General features: G+C 62.2%; 1 protein-coding gene across 5 annotated transcripts in view; it reads left to right on the top strand.

The window, feature by feature from the left end:
- Window positions 1-18,302, top strand: part of NAV1 (neuron navigator 1) — a 245,829-nt gene that overhangs the window by 86,424 nt on the left and 141,103 nt on the right. For 4 of the 5 annotated variants that reach the window (XM_055319071.1, XM_055319072.1, XM_055319073.1 and 1 more), the window contains exon 4: window positions 7,051-7,872. The exons of the other annotated variant lie outside the window; for it this stretch is intronic. In XM_055319071.1, the coding sequence (XP_055175046.1) occupies window positions 7,051-7,872 (822 nt within the window). The remainder of the gene's footprint in view (window positions 1-7,050; window positions 7,873-18,302) is intronic. 5 annotated transcript variants of the gene reach the window in all.

The raw sequence follows: 18,302 nt of genomic DNA on the forward strand, positions 1-18,302 counted from the left end.
GCCCAGACCAGAGGGCAGGCAGGAAGCGTGAGAGGGCAAGGTTACCAGGCGGTGGAGCCAGAGTGGTGAAGGCCTTGGGTGGCACGGAGGGTCAGCACTGGCCTCTAGACCAGCAGGTATCAGCCTTGGAAGCCCTGCCCTGCCGCTGGACATGCTGGGTCTCAGTTGTGATCTGTCCCCAGGTCATTCCCCCAAGAAACTGGAGCTTCCCTTGAAGGGACAAAGAGAGGTCCATTGGCCTCCCCGTGGCCCAGGGCTGCAAAGAAGGAAGAAAAGATGTTACTGGGACCTCATCCCAGAGCCTGGTTCGCATTCCAGCACACCAGCTGCAGCGTCTCTCGCCGTGGGGTATCGAGAGGTCACTGCTGTTTACAATCTCCCACACATCTGTTCTGAGTCACGCATTCATTCATTTACTTGGTCGTCATTCAGCAAATATTTCTGAGAGCCCACTATGTGCAAAGAGCTGAGATGGGCCTTGAGAAAAAAATTCATCATCAGTAGACCAACCAAAGATACATCCTTGGGAAGCACAAATGAGTGAATGAGAAATGTTGGCTCCGGATGTGCAGAGATAACTGAAGTGGTTACCGCGAGCTCCGGGTGTTGGGGGGGTTGTCAGGGAAGGCGTCCTAGAGGAGGTCCACTTGGCCTTAGGAAGGTCTGAGAACAGAAGACTCCAGGCCTTTCTCTAACACCACCTCCTCCTAAAGTCATCCCTACACCCATCGATGGCAAGTCCAGTCTTAGACTAGTCCAGGCCCAAATCTTTGGGATATGCTCAATTTCTACGAACCCCACACACCCACACTTGGTCTATCAGCACATTCTAATGGCTTCAAAATATAACTCAAGTGGGACCCCTTGGCAGCACTCCCAGAGTCACTACCCACTTCCAAGCCCCTGTCCTCTCTCACCTTGGGTGTCACGACTTTTCTGCCCATGAGCCCAGCACGGCAGCCAAAGTGACCCCTTCAAGGGGGAAGCTGGGTCACGGCACTCCTCCACTCCAAACCTGCCAGTGACTTCCATCCTACTCAGAGGGAAAGGCCACGTCTTGGAAGGACCTAGAAGGCCCTCTACACCCTGGCCTCCAGTTACATCCCGGGCCTCATCGCCTGCCTCCACTCCTTCCTTCCTTCCCAGCCACGCTGATCTGCACGCAGTTCTGATGGGCCGGGCGCACTCTCCCACGGGGCGTTGGCTTGGGCTCTTCCCTCTGCCTGGAAGTCTTCCCTCAGATATCCCTCTCTTCCTTCAGATTTTTGCCTCAAATGTCACCTTCTTACTAAAGCCTTCTTTGGCCACCATATTGAAAATTCGACCCCTACCCCGGGACAGTTCACATTCTCTTCCTGCCGTGTTTTACTCCTAGGGACTCTGTAGTAGCTGCCATTTCTTTCTGATTTATTGTCTGTCTCCCGTTGGAACGGGAGTTCCACGAGGGCGGGAATCTGTGTCTGTCCTTCGGCGCTCCTCGGAGCTGGCCCAGAACTGGAGCTCAGCCCTGGGGAGCTGTGGTCCGACGCAGACAAGGCTGCTGAGCCCCAGCCACTTTGGCAGCCTCCAGCCCGGCCTTGGGTGCTCACCAAGTCCCTGCTGATGGGTGGAATGACATAGGGGGAGGACAGGGCAGAGGAAAGGCAGAGGAGGTGGGGAGTAATCCTGGAGGGCTTTCCACAGAGGCATAGGTATTGGAATCTGCTAGGGAGGTGATGGAAGAACCTCATCCTAGGGATCTGAGCGGAGCCAACGTAGAAAGGGTGCTTGTCCCCCAGGGTGGGTTGGCTGGGCTTGCAGAGTCATGGGACTAGGGGCCTAGCTCTTGCTTTCCGGATCCGGACCGTGGGCTCAGATATCCAGTAAACTCTTGGGCAGCCCAGGTGGCTCAGTGGTTTAGCACCACCTTCAGCCCAGGATGTGATCCTGGAGTCCTGGGATCAAGTCCCATGTCGGGCTCCCTGCAGGGAGCCTGCTTCTCCCTCTGCCTGTGTCTGCCTCTCTGCGTGTGTCTCTCATGAACAAATAAATAAAAAATCTTAAAAAAAAAACATTAAAAAAAAACAAAAAAAATGTCTTCACCCTTTCCTGCTCTGACTTGGCTCTTGAGGGAGCCACGTGTGGACTCACCTGCCCACTCCCCCCTCCCTCAGATCCCCTCTTCTCCCAAAGTCACCTTTCAAGGTCAACAGGGTGGGGGCAGCCCACCTCTCCTTTCTACCTTTTTCTCTCCTCCTCCCTCTCCAGTCCAATGGGGAGAGCCCATAGACCCTCCCCAGCCCCCCCCCCCAGACAACCTGGGTTGCATCTGTTCCCCAGCACATGGTGTGAGAATGTAAAATCACACAGCTTGCCTTTCCTTGGCTGTGTGCCTGTCTCTTCATTCCTCAGATTGCTTTAAGTTCTTGGTCAACACATGTGGTCAAATCACTCATCTCGCCCCATCGCAGAAACTGCCATTGCCTTTGGAAATGGAGTGGGATGGATGAGGAGTGGTTCTGGGGAGTCCAGAATTGGGGGCTTTCTTTTGGGACTCCAAGCCGGCCTCTTTCCCCGCCTCCTCTTTAGAGACTGGGCAGGACCCAGTTGCCCTCCACAGGGCGCTGACGTCACCGGTACCCGCTCCCTGCCCAGCCAGGCCTCTCCCTCACCACATAGGATCTCTCTCATCGGACCATCCCCGGACCATCCCCAGCCTATCTGTTCTTCTATCTGTTCCTCGGCTTGGGGAAAGAGGAAAGGGCAGAGTAGGAGGGGCTCGGGGCGGGTTTGGGGACGGTGTGACAGGGCAGGTCCCTCTCTTTTTAGGAATCACTCGAGGAAACATTCTGCACATATTGGTTTTATCGACTGATGCTGGAATGGCTGTTGCCACGGCAGCAGAGGCTCCCACTGCAGTAGAGGATGGTGGGAAACTCAAGGGATGTGAAAGGAATCAAAAAAGAACCAGAGAGAGGGAGAGGTCGCATTAGGGAGTGTCTGAAAGTTCCAGGATGCCAAGATGACTCTTTAAAGAGGCCACCACATGGCCACCGCACAGCCCTTTAGAGAGAGTGGCAGCGGGAAGATGCGCGGTACCGGGTGGATGGAGAGAGGACTCGCACTCAAGGGGATTAGCACTGAACTAACTCATGGGATGAGCGTGGAAGGTGTTTTCCATTTCATGAACTGTCAGGTGGCCCCTCTTGCGGGAGGGAGTTGATGGTGGGGGCCTCGCGCCTCTCTTCTGGACATTTCTCTCTCCTTGAAGGAAGTAGAATTTCAGGAGCTGTTTATTGAAGGAAAGGTAGGGACCTGGGGACTTGGGGCACGGGATATCCCTGGAGAGGAGGCGCGCAGGAACAAAGGGGAGTAAAGAAAGGGAAGAGGCCAGGCTGGAATGCAGGAGCCAGGGAGGGCAGAGAGGAGCGTCATGTGCCGGGGGCAGTGGGCACGCGGGGGCACGGAAGTGCAGCTGGACAGAGCAACAGGTGGAGTAGTGCTTCGTAGCAATTCTGAAGGTTGACGGGAACAAAGCTAGAAACCCACAGGAGATGGGGGGCCAGATAAACCTAATAGGGGAGACCGTGTCAGGCTTGCTGGGGGCAGTGGACCACAGTGGAAACACTGTTTTCAGCCAGATGGCAACCAGTTAATCTCCCCGTGTCTACTAACGGGGAGCTGAGGGCCGCCTGGGTGGCTGAGTCGGTTAAGTGTGCGCCTTCGGCTCAGGTCATGATCCCGGGGTCCTGGGATCGAGCCCCACACCGGGCTCCCTGCTCAGCGGGAGTCTGGCTCTCCCTCTCCCTCTCCCCTGGCTTGTTCTCTCTCTCAAATAAATAAATACAATCTCAAAAAAAAAACAAAAAACAAAAACACTAAACTAAAGAGGAGCTGATTTCACATGCAGGGAAAGAGCACAGAGGGACAAGCAAGAGCTACAGTAACCTGGTAAATCAGAGAACACGTATCCCCAGATTCTCAAATTGCTATTTTTAGGAAAGGTGAGGTTCCCATGGGATTGAACTAGGCGTGTGTCTTGCAAACTAGAGAATGACCTCCGAGTAAGGACGAGGATTTAAGAGGTGATTGTTTTGCAGTTTCATTAAAGGTGACCCGTGGGGTGAGGGAGGAAGGGCGTGGTTACCCCCAAGACTTCGCACCAGTGATGGGCCCGGTCCCTTCCTTGAGTTGGGATCTTGTGTTTGGGCATAAGCGCGAGGACCTCATAAGCACCCAGAGAGCAAATCCCAGGCCTGGCCCCAGCCCTTGGGTGCTCCCTGTACCCCGGCAGGTGCTGGGGCCATACAGCGTTAAGTCCCTTTCGCCAGAGCTTCATTGCTTGTCTTTACTATCTGAAAGCACAAGCCTCGGTTCCGCCCCTGAGTTTCCTAAGCGCCAGGTCCAGACTCCCGAGGCCAGCCCGCATGTGCCCCCTGGATGTTCTGGTAAATTTTTGCACGCAGCCCCTTTCCTCTGCTCCTTTGAGGCGGTGGGGCGTGAGCCTGGGCAGCCTCCGGCTTCCTGCTCTCCTGGCCTGAGCTCTCCTGGCCTGAACCCTCCCCTCCTCCCTCCTGATCCTGCTGGGGGTTCCAGAAAGCCTTCAGGACCTCCTCTACCTACTCGGCCCAAGGGCACGGCCTCTCACTCCTGCGCTCACACGTCTCCTGCACCTGCTAAGGAAGGGCCGGACTCTGGGGCTGCAGCGCTGAATGAGACAGCCAGGGTCCCTGCTCTGGGGTCCGGTCTCTCTTGTCATCCTGCAGACAGTATCCACATCCCTGTGTGTCTCCATCTGATGAGAGAGTGTTGGGGTATGTGACATTGCTTTTTCACGGGGTCAGGATGCTATTTCCCAGATCTGTGTTGTCTGTTTTGAACTCCCTGCCAGACATCGGCGGGGGGGGGGGGGGGGGGGGAGACTCTCCATGTTTCTCTGTGTCAACCAAGGCCCAGCCGGGGGTCCGTGCTTCTTACCACACACCCCTCTGCTTGAAAACTCTGTGTTCTTGGTGCTGTGGTAGGAAGCACATCCCCTTGGTCATGATCCCTGTCCTTGCAGATTTTGTGGCATCTCACTGCAGCCCCCGGATTACGGAAGGGAGAGTCCTGGGGGCGCTAGGAGGACCCAAGAGCCATGTAGGGTGGTGCGGGCCGAGCGTACAGCACTTGGGCCTCCAGATTCATTTGACTAACACAGTTGCAGCATCTGCTGCATGCGGGGTGCTGAGAGACACGGTTCTGCACCCAGAAAGCTGCAGTGCTGGTGGAGGAGACAGACATGTACACAAATACCTCTCGCACGAGGCAGGCTGTGATGATTAGCACTACGGGAGTGGGTGAGCCACGAGACTCGGGCGCTGGGCTCTCCAGCTTCTAAGGGGACAGGCTGGAAGCTAGGGAGAGGGAGGTTGGGGACGGGGTCGGCAGATAGTCTGATGGGTAGCACATTCTGGCAAAGAGTTCCTGGCTGGCTCGGTTGGAAGGGCATGCACATCCTGATCTCAGGGTCATCAGTTCGAGCCCCATGTTGGGCGTAGAGATTACTAAAAAAAATAGATACACTTAAAAAAAAAAAGTGTTCTTAGGGCTTTACAGTCCCCAGTGTGAGGCTCCCCATCTGCGGCCTGTCTCTCCTGGAGCAAGCTTTGCTTCCAGAGACGTCCCCTCTGCTTTCCCCCTGTCCCCCCCTTTCTTGCCTGAGAACCTTTTGCTCAGGCCACTTGGCACCACTGACTTGGGAGAATGGGCAGTGTCGCCCTCTACTGAGGGACAGCCCCAGGCCGGCTGCTGCTGGCTCCCTCCCTCTGGGCCCCTACCCCTTCCGCTCCATCTCTCTTCGCTGAGTCCAGGTGGGAGGGGGGAGGAAGCTTAAGAAAATGCTGCCTTTTTAAATTGCTCTGCAGTCTCCCTTTAGGTCAGGCCCGCAGGGGACCCGCGCTAAGCCTCCACCTGATTTCCTCGGTTTGACAAAGCGCTTTACAGTTCCAAAGCCCTTTTCCCCAGTAAGCTGGTATTAGAACCACCGTCAGAGGAGAGGGCCAGCCAGAGGGGTGCAGTGACTTTGACAAGGTCACGCGCTCCACTATCCACTAGGCCGGGAGCCCAGGCTCCTGATCCCAAGGGTTGGTCCTTTCCTCCACGCCCTGAGCCCGGTCCCCAGTGGGCCTGTCCCGTCCCCTGTGCCCGACCCCTGGCAGTGCCCCCTACCTCTGGAGGGCAGCCGAGAGCCTCAGAGACCGCAGAGAGGTGGAACTGGGAGTCTCCAGGAGGGAAACCGCAGCGGTTTGGGGTGGGGGTGGGGGAAGCAGCCAGGGCCTCCCGCCCCGCTGCCGGCCTCCCCCGGCCCCGCAGCCCCGCAGCATCTCGACGGATGCTTGGCGCCCCCCTCCCCCCGGGCGCGGCAGGCGACCTCGGTGCCCTCCCAGGACCCGTGCCGCCTCCGCGTGAAGAGCGGGGCGCAGACCTGGTGGGAGCCCCCCGCCCCCCGCCCCTGCATCTCGGGCCGCAAACACCGCCCCCTCCCGGGCCAGAAATAGACGCGCGCGCGTCCCCCTCCCCGCGGCGCGCACACTCCTCCCCTCCTCCGGGTGGCTCCTCCGCCCTCCCTCCCTCCCTCCCTCCCTCCCCGCCCCTCCCCGCCCCGCCCCTCCCCCCTGCGCCCCGAGCCGCAGCCGCAGCCTCCCCTCCGGCGGCCGCCGAGAGCGCGCTCGGCCCGCGGGACCCAGGCGGGCGGCGGGACCGGGACCCGCGCCCCAGCACCTCGCCGCGCCCCCCGCCCCCCGCCCCCCGCGTCCTTGGGTCGCTCCGCCCGTTTTAATTTGTGTTTCCCCCGCCCCGCCCCGCCCCTCCTCCCCGCCCCCCGCTGGCCTCGCTCTTCCCTCCCCCCCGGCTCCCGTCCCCGCTCTCCGTCCCCGCGCCCTCGCGCCCTGCCCTCCCCGCCGCGTCCTCGCGGCTCCTTCCGTCCTTTCTCTCCCCCTCCCTCCCTCCGTCCCTCCCTCCCTCCCTCCGTCCCTCCCCGCCCCCTCCCTGCGCCGCCCCCGCCCCGCCCCCGCCCCGCCGGGCCTGCAGACGCGCGGATCGTCCATGCGCTCCCGGCGGGCAGGATGCTGGGCAGCGGCGTCAAGAGCGCGCAGCCCGAGCTGGAGCTGAGCGGCGGCGGCGGCGGCGGCGGCGGCGCGGACGAGGGCGCGGACGAGGCTCGGGGCGCCGGGCGCAGGGCGGCGGGGGACGGCAGAGGGATGCTGCCCAAGCGCGCCAAGGCCCCCGGCGGCGGCGGAGGAGGCGGCGGCGGGGGCGGCGGGGCCAAGGCCGGCGCGGCCGAGCTCAAGGTCTTCAAGTCCGGCAGCGTGGACGGCCGAGCGCCCGGCGGGCCCCCCGCCTCCAACCTGCGCAAGCAGAAGTCGCTCACCAACCTCTCGTTCCTCACCGACTCGGAGAAGAAGCTGCAGCTGTACGAGCCCGAGTGGAGCGACGACATGGCCAAGGCGCCCAAGGGCCTGGGCAAGGCGGGCGCCAAGGGCCGCGAGGGCGCGCTCATGTCCAAGACGCTGTCCAAGTCGGAGCACTCGCTCTTCCAGGCCAAGGGCGGCCCGGCGGCCGGCGCCAAGACCCCGCTGGCCCCGCTGGCGCCCGGCCTGGGGAAGCCCAGCCGCATCCCGCGCGGCCCCTACGCCGAGGTCAAGCCGCTCAGCAAGGCGCCCGAGGCGGCCGTGAGCGACGACGGCAAGTCGGACGACGAGCTGCTCTGCAGCAAGGCCAAGGCGCAGAAGGGCTCGGCGCCCGCGCCCGCCGCCAAGGGCCAGGAGGAGCGCGCCTTCCTCAAGGTGGACCCCGAGCTCGTGGTCACGGTGCTGGGAGACCTGGAGCAGCTGCTCTTCAGCCAGATGCTGGGTGAGTCCCGCCGCCCCGCCCCGCCCCGCCCCGCCCCGCCCGGGGCTCCCCCTGGGCAGCTGCGGGGAAGGTGTGGGGAGAGCCAGCCCGCTCCCCCTCCCCCTCCCCCGCCCCCTCCCCTCCTCCTGGGTGGCGGGGGGTGGGGGGGCTCCGTTGGCTCAGGTCGAGAGGGGCCTTGGGCCCACGCGTGCAGGGCCGGCCGGCCTCCCCGCAGAGGCGCAGGGCTAACGCGCGTCTTAGAGATGCCACCGGGCAGGAGCCCAGGCCCCGCTCCCAATGCCCAGAGGTGAGGCGGGACAATGGTGTGCGGGTCTCAGAGCCTCGGCAACGGAGCGCCCTGGCCTGCTGCGGTCCTAAAGCCCGGAGCCCTAATATGGCAGGACCTGGGGCGGAGGGAGACCCGGGCTGCGGGCCGCGTCGCGCCCGCCCTGCGCCCGGCGAGCCTGCATCCAGCATCACTGCTGGGGAGAGGCCGCCGAGCCCCGGATCTAGAGGACAGATGGGGGGAAGCAGATGTGAGGGCCGCTTGGCCCCCGAGCAGGGCAGAGCTGCGGCTCCGCTTCCTCTGTGGATCCCGGCGGGAGCGCGCGTCGGGTTTCCCGGGTGTGGGGGTCTGGCCCGGAGCCGGAGCCGGAGCCGGCCGGCCGGGCGGGCGGGCAGCTGCGCGCATCTGGACGAGGTCCCTACCCGGCCGGCCCAAGCCCTGCCCCCCGGGCGTTCGCAGAGAGCCGAGGGGGCAGCGCCCGGGCGCCGAGGCTCGAGGCTCGAGGCTCGCGGCCGACGGGGAAGCCTCTGCCCTTTGGCTGCTGGAAGCCGAGCGGGCGGGAAGGGAGGAACAAAGCTCGCTCGGGCGCAGGAAGCGCGGGGCTGCTCCATTGTTCTCCAGGCCTGAAGGGTCTATGCAAAAAACCCGGAGCGGCCCCGGAACTGCGCTCGCCCTCCCCGGAGAGCCCGGGCCCCGCGGGGGACAGTGGCCGCAGGGCTGCGGAGGGTGGTGGGTGGTGGCGAGGCCCGGAGCCGGGGGCCCCTGGTCCGCAGACTTGTTGCGGTGGCTGCGTGGCGGGCGCTGGGACCCGGGCCTCCCCGGGGGAGCAGGCTGCCCGGCCCGCTGGGGGCTGGGAAGGGGCGTGGAGGGCGCCCGTGGAGGGGCGGGCGGGTGTCGGCCCGCAGCCTGGGGGGGACGCGCCAGGAGCCTCTGGGAGTGGTGGATGGGGAGCCTCCCCTGCAGGCCGCGCGTGGGCTCTGCGGGCCGTGGAGGCTGCGCCCAGGCGAAGGCCCCAGAGAGCTCTGTCCTGAAGGCCCCGTGTCCGCAGGGACCGGTGGGGGGGGCTGGGGGCTCCCAAGCCGACAGGGCGGCCTCCCGCTGCAAAGGGCAAGTGTCACCCCTGCGCTGGGGGGCGGCCCACTCGGAGCCTACAGCCCAGCAGGGTGAGACAGATAGCGGAGACCTAATTCCAGGCATCAGGAGGGCCGTGGAGAAAATGGAAGGGGACCCTGTGCTAGAGGACTGGCAAGGAGAGGTCTTTAAGCTTAAGGAGGTGATAATTGAATCCTACGTGAGGCAAGAAGAGGCAGGAGGCAGGCAGGCAGGCCGGCTCGGCTAGGGCTCTAGGGCTCTAGGGCTCGGGAGGAACATTCCCCATCCACTTAGAGGCCGATGTGCAAGGGGTGTAGATGGTGCTAGAGCAGAGGAACTGAGTGTCTCTGACTGTTTCCTGGGGAGGGGAAGGGAGTGTTAGGGACTCAGAAAAGTAGAGGGCACAGCTCCCTTTTCAAGGTCAGGGCTTCACTTGTTTGGGATGACCCAGCTGATCTGGGCTGCCCCCCACACCTGCGAGACCCAGGACTGCCCCACGGCCTGGCTGCCTCGCAGCTGTTCTTCAAGAGGTGGTCACCTGGGAAGCTCTGCGGGAGAGTCCTAGAGCTGGCTAGGGTGGAGGTGGAGGGCAGGAGACGGGAGAACCTGAGCTGGGGTCCCTTACTCCTATTCAGCGGTTGTCATTCCCAAAGCACACTTGTGCCACAGCCCTTCTCTGGGAATCTTAAGATAAGGAGAGGACACCTCCCCTCCCCCACTTCCCAGTTGCAGAAAATGCAAGGTCAAAAGCATCGAGGGCTTTATTAGGGCCTTCTCTGAGCTCGTCGTGGAAGGCAGGTTGGTTCTGCTTGTGTCCCTAAGTCACTGGCTCCATTTGGGAGCCCAATGGAGAAAGGGGAGTCAGCAGGTCAAGAGGGGCCTGACCAAGGCAAGTGTCTCTGGACATGGGCCCCTGCCCTGACCTGCTGAGCCTGCAGGGGGGCGGAGGGGCTAAGACCTCTGGTGGGGGGAGAGGGGTAGAAGATCTGGCACACATGCTGGACTGCTTGGGGCTCTAAGGACCAAGGCAGGGGTGGGGTGTGTGGGTAGGACCTGGGGGACGGTGCTTGGCACCACGGGGAGGTGGGAGCTGGAGCCTTCAGGCAAAAATCTCTCCTCTGTGTGAAGGTGGGAGTTGGGGCGGAGGGTAGACTGAGCCTTTCGGGGGCTAGGGGACAACAGAGCTGGGTCAGTCTCTCTGAGCATGTGAAGGTGTCCCAGGCCGTCAGGACCAGCCTTAGCTGGAGAGCAGGGTGGCTTCTGAGGGGGAGAGGGGCTGCTGCCTCAGTGCCTCAGGATGGTGGCTAAAAACAGAGTATTTGTTCCCTACCTGGGAGGCTAAGGGTCAAAGGTTACACATCCCTTGGTGCCATCCCGAACCGAGAAGCTGCCAAGACCCCATTTCTGGGGAGCAGGTGGGGAGGAGGGGGGAGGCCGCTCCAAGTAAGAGCCTTTCTGGAATAAAAGAGAGGAGCTGAAATTCGATCATTCCTTTCCCAGAAATCAGCTGGGACCCAGATGGTCTAGGCAGGCTCTGTGCCCCCTTTCCTTTGGAACTTTGGAAGCTGCCAAATAACTAGGGTCCCACCGGGGAACCCTGGAAACTTGGAAGACTGAAGGGTGAGTGCCCAGGGGAAAATGAGCCAATCCCGGGAATCAGATGCCTTTGGACCCCGGCCGATAGTCCACGTCAGGCAGTTTGGCTCCGAGGGAGGAAATGGCAGCAGACCTGGGCCTGGGGGTAGGTTGGGAGGCTGCAGTCCTGAGTCCCTCCGTCCAGAAGTTCTAAGCTCAGGGACCTCCTCTAGGACCCAGGTTCCTCACTTGGGAATGGAAGAGACCCTCCCATGGCTCTTCCCTACCTGTCGTGATGGGGAGGGGGCTGCAGATTAAGGACATCAGGCTTGAAAATGGTCCCGGGCCATTTAAATGCAAACTGCCATCCCAAACCACCCTCTTCCTGCCTCAGCAGCCCTGGCCTTAGGATCTCAAAGGAAAATCAGTCTGTTGACTCCCTCCCTGCACATTCAGTCTTCCTTTCCTCAGCCCTCGAGGCAAAGGGACAAAGTGGAACAGCCAAGGCAGCTCAAGGTCAGGGTGTAAAGGAACCCAGGTGGCTGGAATTCCTGGTCCCACTTCCTCAAGAAGGTGTCTGGAGGGGTTGCCATGACAACAGTCAGGCCCTGCCGAGGCTCAGAGCCAACGGAACTGGGGAAGGAAGACGGAAGTCATCCATTTCTAAGCCAATTGGTTGATGTGGGTTGCAGGGGGGTGGGGTGAGGGTGGGGTTTACCCTCCAGAGTGTGTTGGGGATGCTTTGAACCAAGGGTGGGGGGGTAAGAAATGACTTCCTTTTTCTTCAGGCCACTGGGGGGTCTGGGTGGAGAGAGGAGTTCTCCAGAAAAGAACTGAGGGCCAAAGGACAGACACAGGTGGTTTGTGCAGCCTCGCCCAGCACCCTCGGGTCAGAGGCTCCATGCCCAGAGCCGCTCTCCAGGCCTTCCCACGGGTTCCCCGAGGCCTAGCAGGGACGCGAGCACCAAGCCCACCTCTGGCCTTCCCCGGGCACAGCGGGCCGCTGGAGGATGCTCGAGGAGTCCCAGGCTGAAGGTGAGCATGCACGTGGAGAAGAAATGGCCCAGAACCTTCCACTTGCAAGGCCGCCTGCCTTCCTCGGGGTTAGCACTGAGGGGAACATTTCTTTTCTCACCTGCTCACGACTTTTTCTTCCCTGTGAAGACTTTGTGCTTTCCGGGGGCCCCATCCCGGTCCTGGTCCCATCCTTTGGCCATTTCCTTGTTCAGACTGCGGTAGCAAAGCTGTTCTCTTCACGTGGCCGCCGGGGCTCTGCGTCTCAGTCGTGGGTGGATGCGTGAGCAGGTCTTTGGGGGCGGTTTCTCTGCTCTGGGGAGAAGCAGGTGGAGGGGAACTGCCTGGAGCTTCTGCGCTTCCCTGCAGCGTAAACCAGCCCGGGGAGATGCCCTTTATCGTCGGGGTGGCCCCAAGCCCAGAATGGGCAACAGGACCAAGTCCCCTGGAATCCTCGGGTGCTTCCTCATACTTCCTCTTGTCCTCCACGCCCCCACGCACATATCTGCTGCTGTGGCCACAGCTGCCCCCCCAGGACCTGTCCCCAAGCCTAGGCTGCCAGCACCAGGTATCTTCTCCCGGTGACTTTCTGCTTCTCTGCAGCTGCCCCTCCACGCACACTCTGACCCTGAGGGCTAAGGTGCCGGTTGCCCCCTGGGGCTCAGCGGGGAGCCAGTCCTGCAGGGAGCCCCCAGCATCCCACACTGGGCTCAGCACCCTGCTGGCCGCTCCACCTCTGCAGCACACTGCAGGCTCCTGGTACAGGCAGGGAGCGCGACCCCCTCCCCCCCTTCCCTTGGGATTTCACGGAACCGCAGAGTGGAAACGTCTAGTTGAGCCACCCACACCTAAAGCTGAAATTAATCCCTCTTACGGCATCAGAGGCAGGTGGGTGTTCTGTTTACACACTCCTAGTGACAGAGGGCTCACTACCTTGTTTTCCTGGAAAGCGCTCGCTCATTATTGGAGAGCCTGTTAGGCTGAGAGTCTTCTTTCTGAGAATTTCCACGCATGAGTCCAAACCTGTCATCTGGATCCTTGCAGGTTAAGCTGGCTTGCCTTTCAGATATTCCCTCCCTTAATAAAAAAAAAAGATTTTCTTTATGTATTTGAAAGAAAGAGACCGAGATAGTGACAGGGGGAGGAGCAGAGGGAGAAACAGGCTCCCGCGGAGCAGGGAGCGGATGTGGGGCTGGAGCCCAGGACCCCGGGATCATGACCTGAGCCGAAGGCAGCCGCTTAATGGGCCCAGGAGCCCTCGGATACCCCCCCTTATGCTGGAGGTCAGACACTCAGCCGTGTTCCATCCTATCTTTTCTCCCTTTGTTCTCTCCTCTGGTTTTCCTTCTATTAGTCTTTCGTTTTGGAGTAAGACTTGGTGGAGAGAGGAGCTGTTCACCTGATTCCTGGCCCCGGGGCGTCGGCTCCCCACCTGGACCGCACCCCTGCCTGCGGGGAAGGTCGCCTCCGCACATGGCACGGCCCAGTGGGTCTACCCGGCTTCTGCCCTGCCGCCTGGAAACCTGTGCCCGCCAGCCTGCGGGGTGGGGGGGGGCCCACATGTTTCTCATTCGCGCTGGCTGACCTCCTCCCATACCCCCTGTGGGTTACCCACAAGCACTTGAAGGCCCCGGAGCCTGCAGCCTTCCCTCTCATGCAGGGGAAGAGCTGGGGGAAGGTGCAGCTCACTGGCCCTGCGTGGGCCCCTCGGGACACCGGGTCAGCCCTCAGAAGGACGCCGCTTCCCACACCTTACCTCATGTCACTTTTGGGGACTGGGCCTCCCAGCAGGGGACAAAACCATGGCCCCCAGGCTTCCGTCCTGCCTTGTTCGGTGTACACAGGCCTCTGCTACCTTTTGACCAGTGGAGATCCAGGTGCAGACGGGGAAGGTGCCCGGCGAGCTGTTTCTGTCTCCAGCGGTGCCACCCACGGGTGGGCGAGCCCAGCAGGTGTGCCTGGAGTTCGTGGGATGGGTCAGGGCTCTTCACCTTCAATCTGCATCTAGGCCTCTGGCAGGACAAGGGGCAAGTTGCAGGGTGGGACGTGCAGTGGAGGAGAATGAGGACCCGGTGGGAGCCTGTGGGGGTGCGGGTGGGAGAGCGCCCAGCCCAGCCCATCTGCAGGCTGCAGGTTCACCCCTGAGAGCCTTGGCTCCAGCAGGTTCCAGGTCTTGCTGCCGGCGCTGTTGTACACGGTGCGTCGGCTCCAGCCAGCCCTCAGCAAGGCGGCCAGGGCTCCCCAGGGGCTGGGCCTGGGCCGTGGTCGGCTCTATTTTAGACATCTCAATGACACGCTTCAGGGCCATGGGAGTGGGCGCGGCCCCCACAGCCCTCTCATTTCTGGGCCGTAGGGGACGACTCGGGTGCCAGCTCTTGTGCCCCGGGGGTGTGGAAACCAAGAGCGAGCACAGCCCAGCAGGCCCAAGGGGCGCTAGCATGCGCTCACTGCTGGGACCCAGGGGACCTGGGGTCATCCTTTGGGTCTCGGGGCGGGGGGGTGCTGCCGTTGGGGGTGGTCTGGTCTGGGAGGTAGAAGAAGGTCGTAAGCCCCGGGTGCTTCCGTGGAGAGCTGGAGTGGAACTGGGCCCCTGGGCTGGGTAGGAGGCTAGCGCTGCGTTTTGAGAGCAAGACTTAGCCGAGGGTGTGGAGGTACCGGGTTTGTGGGGGGTACGGTGTCTCGCAGGTAGCCCTAGGGGCGTGGGGAAGGTGGGAGCCGAGTGTGGACACAGGGTGTGCAGGGCCTTGTGTGCGTCACGTCGAGCACCCACTGGCCTCCAGCAAATCTGCACAAGCTGAAGGTGCGTTTGTGTGCACGTGTTGGGTGTATGCGAGACTCGGGCGGGTCTGAGAGAGTCTGAGATACGACCGGGGCAGAATGATTTCCCTCCGAGAGACCCCCAGACAGAGGCTGCAGGGGTTCGGCCTCCTGGCTTCTCTCCCAGAGCAGCACCGTGGGGGCTGGTTACCCCTCGGGCGCTCAGGACACGGGCTCCCTTTGCCCTTGGCGACTCACTCAACAGGCCCTTCCCTTCTGGGGAAGCTGGCAGCCACCCGGGAGGCCTCGGCTTTCTCTGCAGCTCCGTCAGCTGCCAGGGGGCCGAGGACTCCCCCCTTCCCCGGCTGAAGGGCCCCTCCCAGGACCTGCCTCTGCTGGGGAGCAGGTGGGCCCCAGGACCACGACCATCCAACAATAATCACAAACACGTCAATCGCTTGGGCTACAAGAGGCGTCGGTCTTGCCCTGACGCATAATAAGTCAGTGCTCAATCATCCCGGGATCCTGGCCTTATGGACGGTTAGGGAGGAAACCGAGGCACGGAGCTACAGGGGATCTGCTCAGAGCCGGTGGAGCCAGCGAGCAGCAGACCCAGGATTTGGACTTAGCCCCTATGACACGCTGCTTCCAGGAGCCTTGAGGTCCCCCCGGGCCGCCCCCTGGTCCCCTCGCTGGCAGCTGAGCTTCAGAATCTGCCCATCAAGCAGGTGCTGTGGGTGAGCTGTGCACCCCTGAGATTGCGGCTCTGGGCCCCGCTGGCCGGCGTCTGACAGCTGGATGAGGAGGCGAGCGGGTTCACGCTCAGTCCCACACCAGGCACTCGTGGCAGGTGCAGTGGCAAAGTTCAGAAAGGGTAAGGGGGAGCACGAGTCGGTGCGTGGGGCACGTGTGCCCGTGGGTGCCACCGGGCGTGGAGGGGACGCCCTGGGGAAGTGCTGTGGTTTCAAAAGAAGGTTGGGATCCCGGCAGCAGAGATGGGAGGGGCTGGAAGAGGGAGCAGGAGGTGATGGGGAGGTAAAATCGTGGGGTCCTGTCTGCAGGAAGAGGTGGCAAAGGGAGGGAGAGAGGGAATGAGACCGGACGGGGGGTTGGGATGGGCCTGACCGACCTGAGCGGCGTGGCCCGGGGCTGGGCTCAGGGCTCTGGGCAACATTGGAACCGGGGAGAGCCATCAGGGCTTGCCCCGAAGGGTCCCCAGAAGGACCCTGTGCCCCTTGGTCCTTTGGAGAGGTTGCTGCGGGGGAGGTCAGCCGGCCCAGGGCCTCTGTCAAGTTCTGCGTCTGTTTGCTCGCGTGAAGACGCCCGTGCTCCCTCTGCAGCGGCGAGAGGCACCGAGAGAGAGGACGTCTCGGCGCCCAGAGGTGGCCCCCCAGATGAGCAGCAGCTCTGAGGGGGCCCGAGGTCCAGCTCTCTGCGTGCCCGGGGATTGGTGTCGCACCCCCAGCCCCGGGGAGCGCCCGCAGCCAGGGCAGGCCAGCCTGCAGGGAGCAGGCCCACGTCGTGGGGGGCCACCCCCAGCTCCCAGCCTGCTGGTTCCGCGCAGGATGCCTTCCTAAGGGGCTGGGGAGTTGGGGGGCTATTTAAAGGCATCAGAAACGCTTGGCACAAGGGGACGTGCATTCCCGTCATCCCGCTTTGCTTGGATGGAGTAGGAGGACTGGGTCGGGACTAGCTGGCGAGGAGCCCTTGGAGCAGATGGCCCCTCCGGGGGCGAAGGGAACGCCCCCCACCCTGCCTTATCCTACACTCACATCTTCATTTTCCTCCGCTCTTCACGATGCCACCAGAGCGTTCTGGTTGCCGTGCCCTGGACCTTGCCGTGGGCTTCGTCCTTACGGGAGCCACCGTGTTTTGTCACAGAGGGCTTGTTCTTGTCCTGGCATCTGGGTGTCCCAGGAGGTGCGGCCCTAGAATTTAGGGCTTGCCCAAGTGTGTGGATCCTGTCCTCTGTGGATCCGCCCAGCCTTGCCAGTGCTGTGGTGTCGGGGGCTGCTGCCGTGCTCACTGTGTGGGGCCCCCCGCCATCCTCCCCCCATGTGGCACCAGGGCATGCAGCAGGGCCCGCTGGGGCAGGGAGACCGGCCAGGGCTGCTTGCTGCTCCCACTGCCCTGAAGGGCGGCAGCAGCCACACGTGGAGGCCTTCTCCGGTGCGGGGGCCAGCCTCAGTCCCCGGGCTGCCTGACACCCTGCTCCCGGGGCGGGTCCACTCGCAGGAGGCGGGTAGAGAGGCTGCCCCTGCTCTTGCTGCCACCCGGAGCCCACCCAAGCCCCTGCCTGGCACCTCAGCTAAGCCCATAGCGTTGGGGCCGCCGGGGGCCTGGCTGCAGGGTTTGGGCTCCCGAGAAGGAAGCACTCCGGGCCTGAGACTTCAGTCGAGGCCTGGGCTCTCGAGGTCGGTCAGGAACCTCCATCCGGAGGAGGATCCGTGGCGGTCGCTTAAACTCACCTACAGGAGTCACTGGAGATTATTCGCAAAACAACGCGCGACATAATCGAGCACTCACTGTTGCTGGCCGTGCTGAGCGCGTTGCTTGCATAAACCCACTCATCCTCACAATGAGAGATCAGTCAAGGGTCACGTGCAAAATATTTCACAACTGCTGCAGGCTGCAGAACTGGAGAGGACTGCTGGGGGCCCCCTGTTAGGCCGGATGTTAACCCCGTGGACGCCAAGTTGGGGGAGTCCCCGGGAAGGGCCCACGTGACCAGGGTGGCAGGAGGAGCGCTCGAGGGCCCGAGGGACACTTACTACGCCTGCTGGTATGAGGGTGCTTTGTGTTTTTTAACAGCCGGTATCCGCTCCCTCCCACGCCCGGTGCCTCTCTGTAGACTGGTCACCCCACTGTTGCATGAGGCCGAGGTATGCGGGAACTTAGAGGAGTCCCAGGAGGCCACGCAGCTTGTCCGAGGTCACCCGGCCAGTCCATGGTCAAGCTAAGGTTCAAACAAGGCCTGATTCAGGCTCATCCATTTCACCATAAACTGCACTGCCTCTTGCGTAAGAAGCAGCATCCTTTTGCTTCCCGTCCCCTCCAGACATTCTGGAACCTTCCGGCTGAAGGGGTCTCGCAGTGGGCCTGAGCGCCCGGGTCTAGGAGAACGCTTGCCCTCCTGCCTCCGCAAGCATGCCCGGGGCCCTGTGACTGTCTAGTGCAGGAAGCAGACCAGAGACGGGCGCCTGCCATGCGGCGTTGTGGCCAGTGCTGTGACCGAGCAGTGCCCAGCAGCGGCCGGAAGGCTTGTGGGTGAGAATCCGGGCCCCAGAGTGTCAGCCTAGGATAAGCTCTTCCTCCACTTTCTCCCACTGTGAATCCTGGCACCGGCACTCTTTTTTTTTTTTTTTTAAGATTTTATTTATTTATCCATGAGAGACACAGAGGGAGAGGCAGAGAACAGGCAGAGGGAGAAGAAGGCTCCACGCCAGGAGCCCGACGTGGGACTCGATTCCGGGTCTCCAGGTTCAAGCCCCGGGCCGAAGGCGGTGCTAAACCACTGAGCCACCTGGGCTGCCCCAACGATCTTTTTTTAAGATTTTATTTCTTTATTGAGAGCATGCGAGAGCAGGAGCAGGGGGAGAGGCTGAGGGAGCAGCAGGGGGCCCGTGCGGGCCTGACCCCAGGACTCCAGGATCAGGACCTGAGCCGAAGGGAGACGCGAAACAGACTGAGCCAGCGAGGCGCCCCTGGATCTGTCGCTCTTCCCTGT

The sequence above is a fragment of the Nyctereutes procyonoides genome, unplaced genomic scaffold (assembly GCF_905146905.1).
Source record: "Nyctereutes procyonoides isolate TBG_1078 unplaced genomic scaffold, NYPRO_anot_genome, whole genome shotgun sequence".
Taxonomy (NCBI): domain Eukaryota; kingdom Metazoa; phylum Chordata; class Mammalia; order Carnivora; family Canidae; genus Nyctereutes; species Nyctereutes procyonoides.